The sequence below is a fragment of the Gorilla gorilla genome, chromosome 20 (genome assembly GCF_029281585.2).
Source record: "Gorilla gorilla gorilla isolate KB3781 chromosome 20, NHGRI_mGorGor1-v2.1_pri, whole genome shotgun sequence".
In the NCBI taxonomy this organism is placed as follows: Eukaryota; Metazoa; Chordata; class Mammalia; order Primates; family Hominidae; genus Gorilla; species Gorilla gorilla.
This window is the reverse complement of record NC_073244.2, coordinates 55507859-55527256: the sequence shown is the minus strand read 5'-3', so window position 1 is coordinate 55527256 and position 19398 is coordinate 55507859. Positions and strand designations below refer to the sequence as shown.

Genomic DNA, 19398 nt, shown 5'->3' with positions numbered 1-19398 from the left:
ACCACACCTGGATAATTTTTTGTGCTTTTAGTAGAGATGGGGTTTCACCGTGTTAGCCAGGTTGGTCTCGATCTCCTGACCTCATGATCCACCAGCCTCAGCCTCCCAAAGTGCTGGGATTACAGGCGTGAGCCACTGCACCTGGCCCAACCAGAGAGTATTTCACTTTGAAATGACTTCAAAATGCCCTAGTCATTGTGAACTTACATCATATGACAATACAGAGCAATTTTATTCTGAGATTCTGAGTCCTGGTAGGTAAGTGATTAACATTAATAAGTTTGCAAATTTATTGCACTAAATTTACTGCTTTGATAAAACTGATGTTCACTGAGAAAAAATGCATAAAATTATAAAATGGAAAAATACCAGCAAATATTCATTGCCAGAGGAAATAGTTGTTCACAAATTACGTATATACACATTAAAAAGTCCCAGAAACACACAAAGATATTTGATTATGTTATGAAGGTTACAGTCAGATTTCACAAAGCTCACATTATGTTTTTCTCCTTTTACTGTATGTCTGGTGCCCTCATTTTATTGGTCTTATGTTATAGGAATAAATGCATTTCACACAAATTCTTGTTGAATACTTATTCCATTTTAAAATGGGGTGATATCATCCATGTGGTTTTCTACTTTTCACAGTTTTAACATCATAATCATAATTTCCTATCCCATCATTTCCAGGTAAAACACTTGTACCTTATACATTCTGATATACACTGCTTACAAAAGACTTATTTTTACTGCCAACAATAAAGAAGAGCATGTAAATGTCACTCCTACCCCAATCATGGATACATTTCATGAAATTACCAAACTCCGATAGGTTTCTGTTGGTATTTCATAGAGATAGGAAGAGAATATTAGGTTAGGTTTCCAAAAATTGTCAAACTGGCATAGCTTCTACCTGAGTTGTTTGATAAAATAAATGCTACCACAATTAGAAGGCCATTATATCAAAGCCTGCATGGAAATACAGAAGCAATCACGAGGATTCAGAACTAAGGAAGTTTTTTCCAACGTAACTACATCTGCCACGTAAAAAGTATTACTATAAATTTTGCCTTAACACTGTTGAAAAAAATGTAATTGTGATATATGCAGTGGACTGTTATTGACAAGTTAACAAACCATTTTCAGCCTGTAGTGTGAGAAGAGTTACAAATGATTGTTGAATTTATATTGTATGCAACCAATGGAGCATTAGACAAAGCCACTAGTAGTAAAAATCCAACTTCAGAACAGAGGATGAGGGGAAGCCAGCAGCCAAGTGCAACAGGGTAAGATTACCCAAAATAATGCTTTGGATTGCAGAACTGAGTGTATTCTGCATTTTAACTCAGGTGTCCCTGAATTATTTTCTGTAGATTTTCTCTCCTAGATACAATTTTAAAATATCATATTTTCTCCTTTTGAGTCATTTAACACATACTAAACATGTAAGTGCTAATCAGTGTTAAGGTCCTGAGGATGCAGAAAACAAGGTACCTGTAGTTGACATTCTAGTGGTCACCACTTTTGACATGTTCATCATTAGGGTTTTGTAAATGTGTGAACAAACTCTTATTCTAAGGCCTGTCTCCTGAATGACAAGTGTAAGTTCTGTTTGCAACCCTACTGCACAATTTACAAGAGTTGTCTACTACGATGGTCCTAGGATGATGGGAGTATGCTGAGCTATGGTGAAACACTGAATTTAACTTAAACAAATGTTTTCTGTCCTACAAGCCTGGATGAAATATATTATCAGTATGGACTGTGATAAATTATGATATAAACACACACTGAAGTGCTTACCATATGCCTCTTTTTAATGTTTTGCCCCTTTGTGAACTCTCAAATGAGATTATAGACAACTGAGCAGAGACTTTATCACACACCTCATTACTAAGGATTCTGTCCAACGTGGACATTCTGGTGCAGTTGAGGACTTGAGGCCTGAGGTGGTATGAAGCCATATCACCCTAGCCACACTTCCATAGTTTTGCTCTTGTGTCAAGCCTCTGAGGCATAAGATTCGAGTGATCTAGCAATCCCACTATTGAGTATATCCAAAGCAAAGGAAATCAGTATGTGGATCAGATATCTACACTACCATGTTCATCGGAGCACTATTCTTCACAATAGTTAAGATATGGAACTCACCTATGTGTCCATCAATAGATAAATGAAGAAAAGGTGGCATATATACACAATAGAATACTCTTTGGGCACAAAAAGAAAACAAAATTGTGTCATTTGTGGCAACACAGAAGAGCTTTGGAGGACATTATGTTAAACAATATAAGCTAAGCAAGGTAAGATAAATACTAACTGTCCTCACACACATATGGAAGCTAAAAAAGTTGATTTCATAGAAGTAGTGAGTAAAACAGTGGTTCTACAAGCAGGGAAGTGTAGGGGTTAGGTAAGATAGCCAAAGATTGGGTAACAAGATACATAAGTACTGCTAGATAGGAGAAATACATTCTAGTGTTCTAAAGCACCAAAGGTGACTATAATCAACAATAATTTATTGTTTCTTTTCAAATCGCTAGAACAATGGATTTTGAATTTTCCCAAAACAAAGAAATGTTAATTGTTTAAGGTAATACACTAATTACATCAATTTGATCATTACGTATTATATACACATATTACAATTTCATACCATATCCCATATATATGTACAACTTACATATCATTTAAAAATAATGATAAAATTATATCCAGATTCAAGCGCCTCTTGTAGCGCTTCCCACAGTCCTCACATTTGGATGAGTTTTCTCCATTGCGGTCTCCTTGTTGGTCTTTACAGAAAGACCGGTGTACAAGCCTCTTTCCACAATCCTCACATTTGAAGGGTTTTTTCCGGCAGTGGAGTTTCTTATGATTCAAAATACTTGAAGCCCGGCTAAAGCTCTTCCCACATTCCTTACAATTATAAGGTCTCTCTCCAGTATGGACCCTCTGGTGCAAGTTAAGACCTGACTTACTAATGTAGCCCTTCCCACACTCCTCACATCTGTATGGTTTTTCTCCACTGTGGATTCGCTGATGGATCAAAAGATACGAGGACCATCTGAAGCTCTTCCCACATTCTTTACAATTGTACGGTTTCTGTCTTATGTGAATTATCTGGTGCTTATGCAAATCTAGGCTATCAGTGAAGCCTTTTCCACACTCCTCAGATTTGTACAGTTTCTCTGCTGTGTGGACCATGCAATGCCTATTAAGACTTGACCTAAGGCAGAAGCTCTTACCACATATTTCACATTTGAACGGCTTCTCCCCAGTATGAATTCTCTGATGTTTCTGAAGCTGGAAATCGTGAATGAAGGCCCTCCCACATTTCTCACAAATATAAGGTTTCTCTCCTGTATGTAATTTGCAGTGAACTTGAAGTATCGCTCTACATCTGAAGCCTTTCCCACACTGCTCACATTTGAATGGTTTCTCTCCAGTGTGGACTCTCTCATGAGTTTGCAGACATGAGCTCTGACTGAATTCCTTACCATGCATGTCACACTTAGAGAGTTTCTCTCTCAAGTGAACTCTCTGGTGAATACGAAGAGCTGAGATGTAACAGAAGCTTTTTCCACACTCATTGCATGTATGAGACTTCTCTCCTGAGTGGAACTGCTGAGGAGGATCAAAGATGGCAACATCACTGAAGGACTGTTTACACTTCCCATTCTGTGAAGGTTTCTGTCCTGTATGAATTATAGATAGTCCTGCCTCAACCTGGGAGGGGACATCACCTTGTTCAAAGAAGTGAGAATTATTTATGATGGAGTCTTGAGACTGGGTTAAGTCACTTGCAGTTTGTTCCCAGATTTGCTGGCAAGGGCAGTCTTCATGTGGTCCTGCTTCTGCAACAGTCTTGCTGCCTATAAGGACACAGAATGAAGAGATGTGGACAAATGAAGCCTTTGTTCGGTGTTTTTAAGATTTCACACTTAGGATATGGCATTCAACTTTAATGAATGTTCAGTTTATGTTTTCCCCATGCATCTTGTTTTCTGGTTTGTATGTGACCAATTTATAACCACACCATGTCTCATATGTAAAATCCTTGATGGAAATAACAGACTGAATTAAAAAACTGATATAATATATACATTTAATTTGTTACTATTTCTAAGGAATTTTCTGGTCAGTCAAAAATCTTGCATGATAAATTACTAAATTAAAACATTATGTTCATAGTGAAATATAAATCAAAGGGAAATTTAAGGAAAAACAGTAACAAAATCAATAGTTTATATATCTGTGTTTATGTTGTATATCCTTATATAGAAGTTACCCTAAGTAAAAAGAAGTCAGGACTTTGTCCTCAGCATCTGAGAGGTAATCTCTAGGATCCTGACATATCATGCTGGAGGAGAGTGTCTTTGTTTGTTAGGGTGCCAACTCTGGATCACTCTGGATAGTGAAACAATATGATTTAGGGTTGTGGCTGGCCACTCCTTTCGAGGGTGAGGGGTGGGAGACCGTCCTCCCCATGTCAGAAAGAACAAAAGTGTTGTTTAATCTGTGAAGTCTGTTATTTGTTACCAGCAACAGGGAATACAGTGTCCATGACAGGACAGAGTAACAGCAGGGAGGACAACGTGGCTGGAAAAGATGGTGCAAGGGGGAGAGGACAGATGTAGTCAAGAGGCAGCAGGGGATGAAGAACAAACCTCAGGGTCTCTAAAAGCCAATAAAGAGGTTGTAACTTTAATAACATTAATAAACCATAAAGGCTTTTGGACCAAGGAGTGGAAAACTGACTTGCATTTCCCAAGGATCATTTTGGCTGCTCTGGGGAAAATAGATGTCAGGGTGGAAGGGAGGGAACAGGACCACCAGCCAGAAGGGGGTTGTAATAAACCAGGAAAGAGATTGGGCAATTTAGATCAGGGTGATATAAGTGGGCATGGTCAGACGTAAAACAAATGGGAAAGTCATGTACAAGGACACACAGTTGCTTGCTTCTTACCTGAATTTCCTTCTCTTTGGGTTGCTGTCTCCATCATCCAAAACTTTTCTTCCCTTAGGAAGTGGAAAGGGTGGAATGGTTGATGCCCTGTGAACATGCAAAGTCATGTGCTTAATACCAATTCATTCTAGGTAATATCAAGGTAAAATTTACTGGAAATTTAAGTTCCCACTGCATACACAAACTTGAATACTCTAGGATACAAAGCCACTCCTGGGGCCTGATGTTCCATTACAGAGGGTGCCTGTGCTCACCCACTGACAGCAGGTTCGTGAAGTTCTCAAGCATCACGTCTTGGTACAGCTTCCTCTGGGCAGGGTCCAGTAGCCCCAGCTCCTCCTCAGTGAAGAACACAGCCACATCCTTGAAGGTCACTGCCTCCTATAACATCAAGGATACATAACCTCAATCCTATGACCATGGACTACTGGGGGAGGAGCAGCATTGAGCAGGCGGAGAAGAGAAGTGGAGGTCAACTTATAGATTTCCCACTCATTCTGTCTGTATCCTGACAGTGATTTTCCTGAGCTCCACCAGAACTGCAATCATGAAAAAGACCTCCTGTATTTTTACTTTGTGCACTTACTGAGTCTCGTTGTAAGTAACCCCTTAGGATTTCAAATGGTGCATCCTGGGCTACACCTATATAGGTTTCAATGAATTTTGCCAATTGCCCCAGTTGCCCCAGCAACAATGAGCAATTCAGTCTCAACCTTGTTTGATGAGGCTTATTGTCCTCCTCTCTCAGACCCAAACCCTGGATGCTATCACTTTTCTTTAGTATTTGCCAAACTAACAGGTTTTAGGTAACTATTTTCAAAGTAGCCTTGGATCCATTCTCCCCACTTTCTTGTTTATAGGTCTCAAGAATAACCATAAATGTGCTAGTTATGCAATGTCCTTCCCAGGGAAGATAACATCTTTTTATTTTATTTTTTATTTTTATGCCTTCTTTGGTGCTAGTCCAATCCATAAAAGATAATATCTTGAGTTAGAGAGGAACTGCTCAGTAAGTCATGTTACCCCTGAGGCATATAACCTGGGACAGGCTGCCTCTTGGGGTGCCTCAGCTATGGTGCAAATGGGGCATGTGCAGTCGTGACTCCACCCACTCTAGGCAGCTTTCTTGAGCCTTGGAGGACTGGCTCACAGTGGATCATAGGCTTCTGTTGTCCCTTGCTACCTACATGTAATAAATCTGCTTTATGTAATTTGTCATACATGAGTGTGCTCTCTCATGGTAGACTCGCCAAGTCTGTAACTAGTGAACCTGTTCCATGGAATTGGTGCAGCCAGCAGGATCCAATTTGACAGAACTCTGGACTGGCAAAGGGGGAGCACTTATATCCTGGGCAATTGGCCCAGTGCTGTGATGGCAGCCTGGGGGCGCAGGCTGGACAGCAGCTTGATGATTTATAAAGAAGATAGAATGATAAGCGGGACACAGGCCACCCCTCCACAGATGTGAGCTGGCTGCATGGATTGAGACAGAGAGGACAGAATACGGAAACACAGGAGCTTGGTGTGTGATCCGCTGATTGTGACACCTTAAATAATAGCTCATTCCTGGGGCCAGAGGACTCAGGAGGTGGGTGAAGTGGGTCAGAGGGTCCCTGGAGCATCTAAGAGAAATGGAGCCAACATGCGTAATGTGGGCCTCCACAGAAAGGGGAACTAACTATCTGATGGACAAGTATGAAGAAAACCAGAAGGACATGTTATGTTGGCGTATAGCGCACCCTTGACATAAGGAACTCCATCATCAATACAAATACAGTTATGAATGTACAAGGAACAGCACAAGAAGAAAAATCAGGCTAATTTGAGAGCAACGAGGTGAAGAAGTGGGAGCACTGTTTATTCCTACTAATTTTTCTACTCCATAATGTAACAGTAAAAAACAAAACAAAACCCAAACCAAAAACCAAATGCAAAGTCAACAAAAAAGAGACAAAGGAAGCAACTGGCACACAACAGGTCCCAAATGCCCATTTCCTCCTTGAGTTTTCCCAAGACAGAGAAAAATATACGACAATATGAGCAATAAGATGGAATTTTAATAGCAAGAGAGGTGAGCTCTACTCACCTTGAATGTGGTCATTTTTCCTCCTACTTTTTGGAGTCTTCAGAGTCCTGAGTAATGGAGCACAAAGGAAGGTGGAATTGTGCCTGGAAAATGCCAGACACAGCAAAAGAGAGACATGAAATGGTGGCTGGGGAGGCTGTGTAGCAACAAGCACGTGTATTATGAATGATCACAGCAGCATTATTCATACTAACCCCAAAACTGTGCAAAACTAAAATGCCTTCCTCTGGGTAAATGGATAGAAAAATCATGGCATATCCATATAATGGAATCTAATTTGGAAATTAAAAGGAATGAAGTACCAACTCATGCTACAACATGCACAAACCTTGGAAACATGCTAAGAGAAAGAAGCCAGTCACCAAAATCCAGGGATTATATGATTCCATTTATATGAAATGTCCGAATAGTCAAATGTATACATAGAGGAAAAGTAGGTTAGTGGTTGCTCCAGATTTGGGGTGAGAATGAGGTTTAATTGTAAATGGGCACAGAGTCCAACTGAGGGTGAAAAATAACTAAACTGAATTATGATGATGGTTACTCCGCTTTACAAAGTTCCTAAAGATCACTGTACTCCTGAAATGAGTGAATGCTTTATGTAAAATATACCTCAATAGAGTTGAAAAAAAATTGCTAATCCACATGTCATTTACCTTCATAAGACTGAATTCTGAGTCCATATTGTTGGAAGATTTATAGTTGAACAAACAAATGAATAAATGAAGAGAACTAGAAGTTCATCTTTAGTAGAATGCCCACTAATAATGTACCTTCCAATAAGAAACTTGAGTTTTTTTTAAAAAGGTAACTTTACAGCGGACAAATCTGAAAGGCATCATCTTGGCCAAGTGAACACAGTTGAGATCACCAGTGAAGGGACAAACGACATCATGTGAACCCTGTTATGTTGCAATAAAGAGGAAACCTCATCACTTGTGCAATATCCTTAACAACAATACATAATCTGAAACTAAACATGAAATATATCAAACTCCAAATGAACATCTTTCTCCAAAATAACTTTCCGGTTAAAAAAAAAACCACCATGTTTATAAAAGACAAAGACTGTGGAATCTTTCTAGACTAAAGAAACTGTGGAATGTGACAACTAAAGACAATGCATAAACTGGACTTTGAATGGCGTTGCAGGTGAAGGGTGGGGCAAGTGACACAGTCATAAGGACTTTATTTTTTTATTTTTTGAGACAGAGTCTCGCTCTGTCACCCATGCTGGAGTGCAGTGGCACGATCTCGGCTCACTGCAACCTCCGCCTGCTGGGTTCAGGTGATTCTCTTGCCTCAGCCTCCCAAGCAGCAGGGATTACAGGAGCATGCCACCACACCTGGCTTTTTTTAATATTTTTAGTAGAGACAAGGTGTCACCATGTTGGCCAGGCTGGTCTCGAACTCCTGACCTCAGGAGATCCACCCGCCTTTGCCTCCCAAAATGCTGGGATTACAGGCATGAGCCACTGTGCCTGGCATAGGACTTTAAATGAAAAATTGAACAAATTTAAATATGTAACTACAGATTAGATAACAGGATGTTAGGTAATATGCTATTCAACACTATCTAATGAGTAACACTACAACTACTAGTAGTCTTTTAACAGATCTGATATGTAATAGATAACAATATTATTTAATATCTAATATTATCTAGCATGTTATGTGAAACCCTATACCATCCCTTCCTAAATACCTCTTACCAAAACACCCCACATTTACCATGGTATGTGGGCTTCCTTGCTGCAGAAAGCCATAATCAGCTGTCTCTGCTTAGTTATGTTCCTGGTGGTATTTGGCTGATGGTCATCAACAAAGCAACCAGGAAAAATGTAAACAATTGGCAAATTTGGATAGAGTATGAGAACTCCTTATACTATTTTTGCAACTTTTCTATAGCTTTTAAATGATATAAAGATGAAAATATTTTATTTGTTTTTATTTTGTTTTAATTTTTTTTTTTTTTTTTGAGACAGAGTCTCGCTCCCTAGCCCAGGCTGGAGTGCAGTGGCGCGATCTCGCTCACTGCAAGCTCCGCCTCCCGGGTTCACGCCTTTCTCCTGCCTCAGCCTCTGGAGTAGCTGGGACCACAGCTGCCTGCCACCATGCCCAGCTAATTTTTTGTATTTTTTTTTTTTTAGTAGAGATGGGGTTTCACCATATTGGCCAGGATGGTCTCGATCTTCTGACCTCGTGATCCACCCACCTCGGCCTCCCAAAGTGCTGGGATTACAGGCGTGAGCCACCGCGCCCAGCGAAAATATTTTAGATATCAGGAAATAGTCATAAGGATAATGGGAATAATAAAATTGAGCATTATATAATATGGCAGTTCACTAGTTTATTCTTTTTTTTTTTTTTGAGTCTCACTCTGTTGCCCAGGCTGGAGTGCAGTGGCGTGATCTTGGCTCACTGCCACCTCCACCTCCCGGGTTTAAGCAATTCTCCTGCCTCAGCCTCTGGAGTAGCTGGGACTACAGGCATGTGCCATCACGCCCGGCTAATATTTGTATTTTTAGGCATGAGCCACCACAACCAGCCTCACTAGTTTAGTCTCTATTAGCAGTATCTAAAATTTTCTATAGTTAAAAGACATATGGGAAAACACATTAAAATACAATAATTTTTAAAAAAATGTTTATCAACAAATATAGAAGTAGACACAAAGAAAGACTAAAAAGAAATCAATTAGAAGCTTAACAGTTACTATCTTTACATCTTGGATTCATGGGTAATTAAAAAACTTTTTCTACTCTCATTTCTCCTATTTCAGACTTCTCCACAATGATACAGTTCCACAACAGTACGAAATACTTGGAAAACATGAAACAAAATAGTTGAGAAATTTTTAAAAAATTCCTAGACGTCCAAGCCCATGAGCCTTGCTCTCAACGTCCTTTCAATCAGGTCCTAACTTGCTTTCCCTACGAGTCCAGCTAGTTCCTCTGCCTCAATGAGAATGTATCCAAGAGGTGATCAACTCAGGCTCTGACCTGGACTGCGTAGGTGCCAACCCCAGCTCTACCTCTCACTAGTTGGCTGCTATGTACCCTGTGTCTCACTCTCATCTTTAAAACAGAGAAAAGCAATACTTCACAGAGCCACAGTGTGGCCTAAATTTATTTGTATAAAGCACTTAGAATGAAGTTACCAATTACGGCTTAATGATTATCAACACCCATACCCGAGGACACACTCTCGGTTGGGTGAACATCTCTATAAAAGAAAAAAGCCAAGGACCAATCACATAGAGATTTGCCCTCAGTAGCCAAGAAGTCCCCTCCCTGCAGCTCTTTTAGAAAGGTCAGGCTGGGGAAGGCGAAAGTTGTGAAATACCCTGACTGCATCGCGGTCCCCCATAAAAATTAAATGCTCCCCGCCCTTCGTGGAAGCGGACGCAACTCGCTTTCCTAAAAAGAGGTCAGAAGGCCTCCCGGGATCATCCAGCGTCCTGCAGGGATTAGCGAGAAGGACCAGGGGCCCTGCAGCTGAAGCTATGACTCCACCCGGGGACCTGACCTCTTCGGGAAGTTAACAAGAGACCACCAGTCACCAAGTGACAGGGACTGCTTTAAGGTTCTCATTTGCGTTCTCTTTCAGTTCCCAAAAACGATTCTACTAGGATGGTTCTAATGTCCCCATTACAAAAAACAGCAACGGAAAGTATAAGGACATTGAGTAACACTCCACGTCACACTGCGAGAAAGCGGTCGCACACGTAGGGTGGAGAGAGGCAGGCTGAGCGAGGTCAAAGTCCTGGAAACGCTCACAGCAGGGCACAGAGGACCCCGCCAATTCCAACCCCCGGGATGCGAGCACAGCACCCCCATCCCAGAAAGCTTCCGTGGACGGGAAAAAAAACCCATTCCCCGCCCCACCAAACCTCCGCTCTCCGCCAAGGCTTCTTTTCCCTTGCTTGGATCATCGATCATCGGGTCGTTGCGACCCCAAGCGAAGGTGATAAGTTCAGAAGGACCCGCCAGACGCAGAAATGGCTCAAACTACGCGGTTATGTAGCAACCGCAGGCTCACACACCGGAAGTGCTAGCGTCTCCACAGGGCGTCTGGACTCCACTTCCCAGAATTCCCCGGTTCAACTGCTTGAGCCAAAGGGTCCGCCAGTCCATGAAGTTGATGGACTACAGTTCCCAGAATTCACTCGTCCAGCCGCCTGAGCCAACTTGCCCGCGGCTCAGAGTGTGTCTGGACTCCACTTCCTCCAATGCCAAAGGAAAATGTCTATAATCTCACTCTTCAGCGGGAAGCGTTGGACTCCGCGGTGGTCCTTGACTACACACACCGCAGTGCCCACCCGGAACGTATCCCGTATCTCTGAGCGCCTGGTGGGGAATGTGGACTGTGACCCTGTGAGTCGTCCGTCTCTCTTCCTGAGTCTTTGAGCGAAAATAGTGTATAGACAGGAATTCCTGAAGTCTAAACGCCTCCCACGATGACAGGAGTGTTATTGGGAAGAGAACAAACGAGGAGATAAAATCTTCAAGGATTAGGATAATCTGACGATGGGAGGTTAAAACTAACCGTTTAAAGGATGAGCCAGGTGGAATGGTTTGGCAGGGGCAATGAGGAGTAGGAAGACACCAGCCCCTACTCCAGAAGCTGTGGGACCACTGGTTTGGCAGGAAAAGCCACCCCCATTTAAGATCACAGCTACTAGTGGAGAAGCGGTGTCGTCATGGAATAGCTGTCTTCCCATAAACTTTTCATGGTATTCATATTTCTCCTTAGATGTAGAAACATCAAATTTCAGCGAATGTAGTGAATTGCTCAGTACCTCAGAGCAATAATGACTGATGAAGAGCTAGGCATTGGTATCAATCTTACATTGAGATTGTAAATGCAGTAAAACGGGAGGATTCTATAGGTGAAGGAGCATGTCTTATTAAGAGTTTCTTCCTGGCCAAGCGCAGTGGCTCAAACCTGTAATGCCAACCCTTTGGGAGGCCAGGGCAGGACGTTCCCTTGAGCTCAGGAATTGGAGACCAGACAGGGAAATACAGGGAGACTTCGTCTGTATAAAAATTTTTTTTTAACTGGTCAGGCATGGTGGCCTGATCTTGGGACTACAAGTTCCAAGTACTCAGGAGGCTGAGGTGGGAGGATTGCTGAAGCCCAGGAGTTTGATTGAGGCTGCAGTGAGCTATGATGCCACCACTGCACTCCAGCCTAGGCAACAGATACCTCAATAATTAAAAAAATTTTTTTAAGTTTCTTCTTATTTCTTGGTGAAACATAATTTCTTTATTATAGTTAGCAATTTAAAAACTGGCATTGGTTAAAAAATAATAATAGTATAAAGCTAAATTAGGAAACAATTCATCTAAAAACCTGTTCTTTTGAAGGTAACTTTTTTTCTCCCTATAAACATACATTGGCCTATAAACCAATATTCTTCTTTTTAAAAAAAATGGAGTCTACTGTTTACCTATTTTTCTAAACTAAAAACTTTTCAAAATTTTGTTTAGACACAAAAATAAGGTGACTGTGCCAAACTTTTGATGCCAAACATCCGCTCTCTGAAAATTGAGTGATCACTATTCATATGCCAGTTATAGCTGTATCCTTGATCTACTCTGCCTTCCCGAAAGATAAGATGTATTGACACACTCAATCGTAGCATGCAGGGAACTGAGCCTAAAAGGTTAGGGGCACTTGGCATCAAAGGTCCCTTCTGCTTCCCAGGTCCTTGCACTCTGGGTCTGTGATGGGAGGAGCAGCCTCTATGATCTCCTAGATGCCTTTGGGGTCATTCTTCCAGTGTTACGGACAGCAGGTCCTGGCTTCAGTTGACATGACCAATCCAAACTAATCTCCTAAATCAGTTGCTTATCTCTACCGTTGTTTTATCCAGAACAGGTTTTCTAATTTTTTTTCCAAAGTAGATAGGCTGTGAATTTTCAAAATTCTTAGTTCTGTTTCCCTTTTAATTAATAATTCTGACTTTCTGTGGGGTCCCTCCCACATGTGGGAATTCTGGGAGATACAATTCAAGCTGAGATTTGGGTGGGGACACATCCAAACCATGCCATTGATGACACTGACAAAAACAACAGGGAAAGGACTCCCTATTCAATAAGTGCTGCTGGGATAACTGGCCAGCCATATGCAGAAGATTGAAACTGGTCCCCTTCCTTACACCTTATACAAAAATGAAGCTGGGCGCTGTGGCTCACCTCTGTAAAAATTGGTAATAATGTCCCCACTTTTAGTTACTTGAGTCTTTTTTAGTCAGTCCTGCTAAAGTTTTCACAATTTTGTTAGTCTTTCAGAATAATCAACTCTTGGTTTGGTTGATTTTCTTTGTATTCTTCTTATTTTATTTATTAATACTTTAATCTTTATTATTTCCCTCCTAATCACTTTCTGTAAGATTCTCTTTTTCTAGTTCATGAAAATAAAATTAGGCTGTGGATGTCAGATCTTTCTTCTTTAATATAAGCATTTACAGATATAAATTTCCCTCCTCCTACTGCTTTTGCCTCATTCCAAAAGTTTTGGGCATTGTTTTCATTTTCAGTTGTCTAAGGTATTTCCTAATTTCACTCCTGATTTACTCTGACATATTATTTAAGAGTGTGTTGCATGCACATGTATGTTTATTGTGGCACTATTCACAATAGCAAAGACTTGGAACCAACCCAAATGTCCACCAATGATAGACTGGATTAAGAAAATGTGGCACATATACACCATGGAATACTATGCAACCATTAAAAAAGATGGGTTCATGTCCTTTGTATGGACATGGATGAAGCTGGAAACCATCATTCTGAGCAAACTATCACAAGGACAGAAAACCAAACACCGCATGTTCTCACTCATAGGTGGGAATTGAACAATGAGAACACTTGGACACAGGATGGGTATATATATATATATATATATATATATATATATATATATATATACACACATACACACACATATATATAAAGTGTGTTGTTTAGTTTCCACATACTTGTGAATTTTCCACTTTTCATGATGTGATTGAATTTCAGCTTTTGTGATCTAGATTATAATTGGAAAAGACTTTTATGGTATTAAACTTTTGAATTTATTAAGATGTTTTATTGAATTTATTACAATGTTTTCAGCCTGTAGTGTGAGAAAAATTACAAATTATTGTTGAATTTATATTGTATTCAACCAATGGAACACTACACAAAGCCACAAATACTAAGAATGCAACTTCGGAATAGAGGAGGAGGGGAAGACAGGAACCAAGTGTGAACAGATATTATCAAAATAATGCTGTGAACTGCAGTATTTAGTGTACTCTGCATTTCAACTCAGGTGTCCCTGAATTATTTGTAGATTTCCTCTCTTAGATACAATTTAAAAACATCGCATTTGCTCCTTTTAATTCATTTAACGCATAGTGAACACAAAGTGATAATCAGTGTTAAAGTTGTGAAGATGCAGCAGCAAACACATGTCACTGACATTCTAGTGGTAATCAACTTTGATATGTTCATGATTAGTTTTGTAAATGCATGAATAAACTCTTATTCTAAGGTCTGTCTCCTGAATAACTGTAACTGTCAAACTTTTGTTTGAAGCCCTACTGCACAACTTACAAGGGTTCTCCACTATGACAGTCCCAGGACCACTGGGGTATGCTGAGATATGGCTGAAACAGGCTTTAACTTAAATGTTTTTTCTCCTACAGGACTGGATGAAATGTATCATCAGCATGGATTCTGTGGTAAATTACAAGATACAAACTCAAAAGGAACTGCTTTCTATGTGCCTCATATTTTAATGTTTCTCCCCTTTGTGAATGCTTAGGTGAGACTGTAGTCATGAAAACTGAGTAAAGACTTTATTACACACATTACTGAGGCTTCTCTCCAATGTGGACATTCTGAAGTTGAAGACTTGAGGCCTGAATGAAGCACATACTACCCTCCTCATACTTCCATAGTTTCTCTCCCGTGTGGAGCTTCTGAAGCATAATAAAATTCAAGTGATCCAGCAATTCTATTACTGGGTATATCCAAAGGAAAGGAAATTAGTATGTCGCGGAGATATCTGCACTCCCAGGTTCATTGTAGCACTACTCACAATAGCCAAGATAAGGAATCCACCTAAGTGTCTATCAATACATGAATGAAGAAAAGGTGGCATATATACACAATGGAATCCTCTTTAGACATAACAAGGAAACACAATTTTATCATTTGTGGCAACATGGATGAGTTTTCAAGGACATTGTTAATATAAGCCAAGCAAAGAAAGAGAAATACTGACTGTCCTCACTCATATGGAAGTTAAAAAAAGTTGATTTTGTAGTAGAGAGTAGAACAGTGGATGCAGACAGGCAAGGAAGTGTAGGAGGTAGGTGAGATGGCCAAAGGTTGGCTAACAGATACAAAAGAGGTAGAGGGGAAGAATAAGTTCTACTGTTCTGCAGCACTAAAGGTGACTATAATCAACAATTATTTACAAATTACTAAAAATGTGTTGTAGTCTGACAAATGCACCACACTGTAACAGTCTCTCTTGTGATGTATCCCCCGGAGTTCTTAATCTCACGTCCAATATGATTAAGAAGCACAGACACAAGGGTGAAATTGGAGTAAAAGTTTAATAAGTGAAAGAAAAAAGCTCTCCACAGTGGAGATGGGGATCCAAATAAGTTGCCCAGTATGAGGCTGGGGTCCGGGGTTTTTATGGACTGGGAAGGGGAAAGAATGCGCTTAGCCTGCGGGCTGTCTTGGAGAAAGCGTGATTCAGCTTGGTCTGGGACCTTGGCCCAGGACCAATCAGGAACTGAAGTGATGATTCATAAGGGCTATTCAGCTTGGCCCGGGACCAATCAGGAGTTGAAGTGATTATTCGTAAGGGCTATTCAGCTTGGCCTGGGACCAATCAGGAGCTGAAGTGATGATTTACAGAGGCTGGGCTTTTCCTTTTCCACAAAATAAAGTGCCAACCTGAACCTACTGAAGCCCACTGTGTTCATGCCCACAAAAGAAGAAACTTTTTCCTGGGAGCCTGCTGATTACACAAAGGACAAAGGCATTTCTGTGTCTGGTCTTGTTCCCTTAACTGAGTGAGCCGGAGGTTTGTGCGAATTTTTACCTGAATGGGCTGGAGGTTCTTCTATCTGTGCAGCCATGGGCATGTCTCCAGGCACAACACCCTGTGCTAGTTCCCTTATCAGTGCCTGTAGCTTGATTTTCTTCCCCAGGCTGCTTTTTGTGTTATGTGGGGATGAGACACTGACCCGTTTGGCTGGGGTTCTCCAGGGACCCTTCCCTTGCTGTCTACCAACTCCTCTCAAATGGATTTTGAATTTTCCAACACAAAGAAATGGTAAATGTTTGAGGTAACAGATACGCCAATTACACTGATTGGATCACTATAAATTGTATGCACACATTAAAATAGCACATTGTACCCCATAAATATGAACAGTTATGTGTCATTTAGAAATAATGATAAAAGTATATCCAGATTCAAGCGCCTCTTGTAGCGTCTCCCACAATCCTCACATTTGGATGGGTTTTCCCCACTATAGTCTCTCGGCTGGTTTTTACGGTATGTCCTGTGTACAAGCCTCTTTCCACAGTCCTCACATTTGAATGGTTTTTTCTGGCAGTGGAGTCTCTTATGATTCAAAATACTTGAGGCCCGGCTAAAGCTCTTCCCACATTCCTTACAATTATAAGGTCTTTCTCCTGTGTGGACCCTCTGGTGCAAGTCAAGATTAAACTTAGTAACATAGCCCTTCCCACACTCCTCACATTTATATGGCTTTTCACCACTGTGGGATCTCTGATGGGAAGACAGTTGTGAATTTGTATAAAATCCCTTCCCACATTCTTCACATTTGAAGCTTTTTTCTCCACTGTGGACTCGCTGATGGTTCAAAAGGCATGAGGACCATCTGAAGCTCTTCCCACATTCTTTACAATTATATGGTTTCTCTCCTGTGTGGACCACCTGATGCTTATAAAAATCTAGCCTACCAATAAAGCCTTTTCCACACTGCTCACATCTGTACGGTTTCTCTCCTGTGTGGACCATGCAATGCCTATTAAGTGCTGATCTCTGATGAAAGCTCTTATCACATGTATCACACCGAAATGGTTTTTCTCCTGTGTGAACCATGGAATGGCTCTTAAGTCTTGACCTAAAATAGAAGGTCTTACCACATATATCACATTTGAATGGTTTCTCCCCAGTATGGATTCTCTTATGTTCCTTAAGCTGGGAATCATGAATGAAGGCCTTCCCACATGCCTCACAAATGTAAGGTTTCTCTCCTGTGTGTAATTTATGATGAACATTAAGTGCTGATCTACGACTGAAACCTTTACCACATTGCTCACATTTGAATGGTTTCTCTCCAGTGTGGACTCTCTGATGAGTTTGCAGATGTGAGCTTTGAGTAAATTCCTTGCCACACACATCACACATAAAGAGTTTCTCTCCCACGTGGACTCTCTGATGAACATGAAGAGCTGAGATGTAACAGATGCTTTTTCCACACTCATCACATGTGTAAGACTTCTCTTCTGAGTATAACTGCTGAGGAAGATCAAAGATGGGAACATCACTGAAGGACTGTTTACACTTCCCACCCTGGGAAGGTTTCTGTCCTGTATGAATTGTGGGTAGTCCTGCTTCAACCTGGGAGGGGACATCACCATTTTCAAAGAACTGAGAGTTATTTATGATAGAGTCCTGAGACCTGGTTAAGTCTTTTGCAATTTGTTCCCAGATTTGCTGGCAGGACCACTCTTCATGTGCTCCTGCTTCTGGAACAGACTCCAACTCAGTTTGGATCTTGCCTCCTATAAAGACACAGATTTAAGAGATGTGTACAGGTGAAGCCTTTATTCAGTGCTCTCAAGGTTTCACACTTAGGACATGACATTAAACTTTAATGAATACAGAGAACGTTCAGTTTGTGTTTTCCAAGTACACCCTGATTTCTGGTTTGCATAAGGCCAATTCAGAACCACATCATGTCTCACATGTAAAATCCTTGATAGAAATAATATACTTAATTTAAAAATATGATATACATTTAACTTGTTACTATTTGTAATGAATTTCCCAGTCAGTCCAAAATCTTGCATAAATTATGAAAATAAAAATTTATGTACATAATGAAATATGAATCAAAAGGAACTTTCAGGAAAAGCAATGACTTAATCAACACTTTGTATATTTGTGTTTATGCTGTATATCCTTATAAAGAAGTTAAACTAAGCCAGGTGCGGTGGCTCAAGCCTTTAATCCCAGCACTTTGGGATTGATCACTTGAGTCCAGCAGTTCGAGACCAGCCTGGGCAATATAGCAAAACCCTGTCCCTACTAAAAATACATAAATTAGCCAGGTGTGGTGGTGCACTCTGTAGTCCCAGCTACTTGGGAAGCTGAGGTGGAAGAATTGCTTGAGCCTGGGAGGTGGAAGTTGCAGTGAGCCCTGGGTGACAGAGCGAGACCCTGTCTCAAAAAAAAAAAAAAAAAATGCTGGATGCAGTGGCTCACACCTGTAATCCCAGCATTTTGGGAGGCTGAAGTGGGCAGATCACTTGAGGTCAGGAGTTCAAGACCAGCCTGGCCTTGAAACCCCGTCTCTGCTAAAAATACAAAAATTAGCCACGTGTGGTGGCACATGCCTGTAGTCCCAGCTACTCAGGAGGCTGAGGCAGGAGAATTGCTTAAACCTGGAAGGCAGAGGTTGCAGTGAGCTGAGATTGAGATCGTGCCACTGCACTCCAACCTGGGAGACAGAGCGAGACTCTGCCTCAAAAAAAAAAAAAAAAAAAGTTAACCCAACCAAAAAGAGGTTGGGACTTTGTCCTCAGCATCTGAGAGGTAATCTCTAGGATCCTGAAGTGTCATACCTCAGGAGAGTGTCTTGGTTGGCTTGAAGGCAATCACTGGATCACTCTGCATAGTGAAACAATATAATTTATGGTTGTAACTGGCAAATCCTTTGGGGGATTGGGAGTGGGAGATGCTCCTCTCCATGTCAGAAATAAGCAATGTGATTTAAGGTGGAGCTTTAGGTCACAGAGAGTTAGTGGACTAGGAGACTGATTAACCACCTAGGAATCATCAATCAATACTGGCTCTGTAATGGAGACCCAATAATTACTCTGGATCCCAGCACTTAGGTGAGTTTCTGTGACTGACAGTACTTTGAGTCTAAGTCATACCTTAATCCTGGGAATGTAACACATCCTACTCTGCCAGAAGAATACAATAGAAGGCCCGCATTTGGTTATTCTCATCTGGACCCTGTTTTATTTGGTTTTTCTCTAAGTATAATATACATCTTTTCCCTGTAAAA

The 19398-nt window shown here is 40.9% G+C and overlaps 2 protein-coding genes and 1 long non-coding RNA gene across 11 annotated transcripts in view; 1 reads left to right on the top strand and 2 right to left on the bottom strand.

The window, feature by feature from the left end:
* Positions 1-582: 582 nt before the first annotated feature.
* On the bottom strand, positions 583-11148 carry ZNF230 (zinc finger protein 230). 4 transcript variants are annotated; one of them, XM_063701441.1, is made up of 5 exons: positions 11104-11148; positions 7059-7105; positions 5227-5353; positions 4973-5059; positions 583-3878 (listed from the first exon to the last, which is right to left on the bottom strand). In XM_063701441.1, exons 2-5 carry the CDS (start codon positions 7071-7073, stop codon positions 2683-2685), a joined length of 1425 nt encoding a protein of 474 aa, XP_063557511.1. In that variant the 5' UTR covers positions 7074-7105; positions 11104-11148; the 3' UTR covers positions 583-2682. The 4 variants fall into 4 exon arrangements, with proteins under 4 accessions (XP_063557511.1, XP_004060943.4, XP_018871743.3 ...); XM_004060895.5 differs by having other exon boundaries at positions 7059-7141; positions 10951-11109; XM_019016198.4 differs by having other exon boundaries at positions 10951-11109.
* Positions 11149-11192: 44 nt separating this feature from the next.
* LOC101137366 (uncharacterized) lies at positions 11193-15063 on the top strand. Its single transcript, XR_176876.4, has 2 exons — positions 11193-11434; positions 14755-15063. It is a non-coding gene; the product is annotated as an uncharacterized lncRNA (long non-coding RNA).
* Positions 15064-15653: 590 nt separating this feature from the next.
* The window catches only part of ZNF155 (zinc finger protein 155), a 29487-nt gene continuing 25742 nt past the window's right edge, over positions 15654-19398 (bottom strand). For all 6 annotated transcript variants that reach the window (XM_055369649.1, XM_055369651.1, XM_055369650.1 and 3 more), the window contains one exon: positions 15654-17887. In XM_055369649.1, coding sequence (XP_055225624.1) covers positions 16506-17887 — 1382 coding nt within the window. In that variant the 3' untranslated portion in view covers positions 15654-16505. The remainder of the gene's footprint in view (positions 17888-19398) is intronic.

What these genes read in the sequence shown, in the direction of transcription:
- ZNF230 (XM_019016195.4), bottom strand. Translation starts at nt 10,992, where the DNA reads ATGATCCAAGCAAGGGAAAAGAAGCCTTGGCGGAGAGCGGAG. An exon ending in AGCCTTGGCGGAGAGCGGAG is followed by an intron (nt 5,354 to 10,950) that starts GTTTGGTGGGGC and finishes TTGATGTTATAG; the next exon opens with GAGGCAGTGACCTTCAAGGA. An exon ending in CCAAAGAGAAGGAAATTCAG is followed by an intron (nt 3,879 to 4,972) that starts GTAAGAAGCAAG and finishes GTGTCCTTATAG; the next exon opens with GCAGCAAGACTGTTGCAGAA.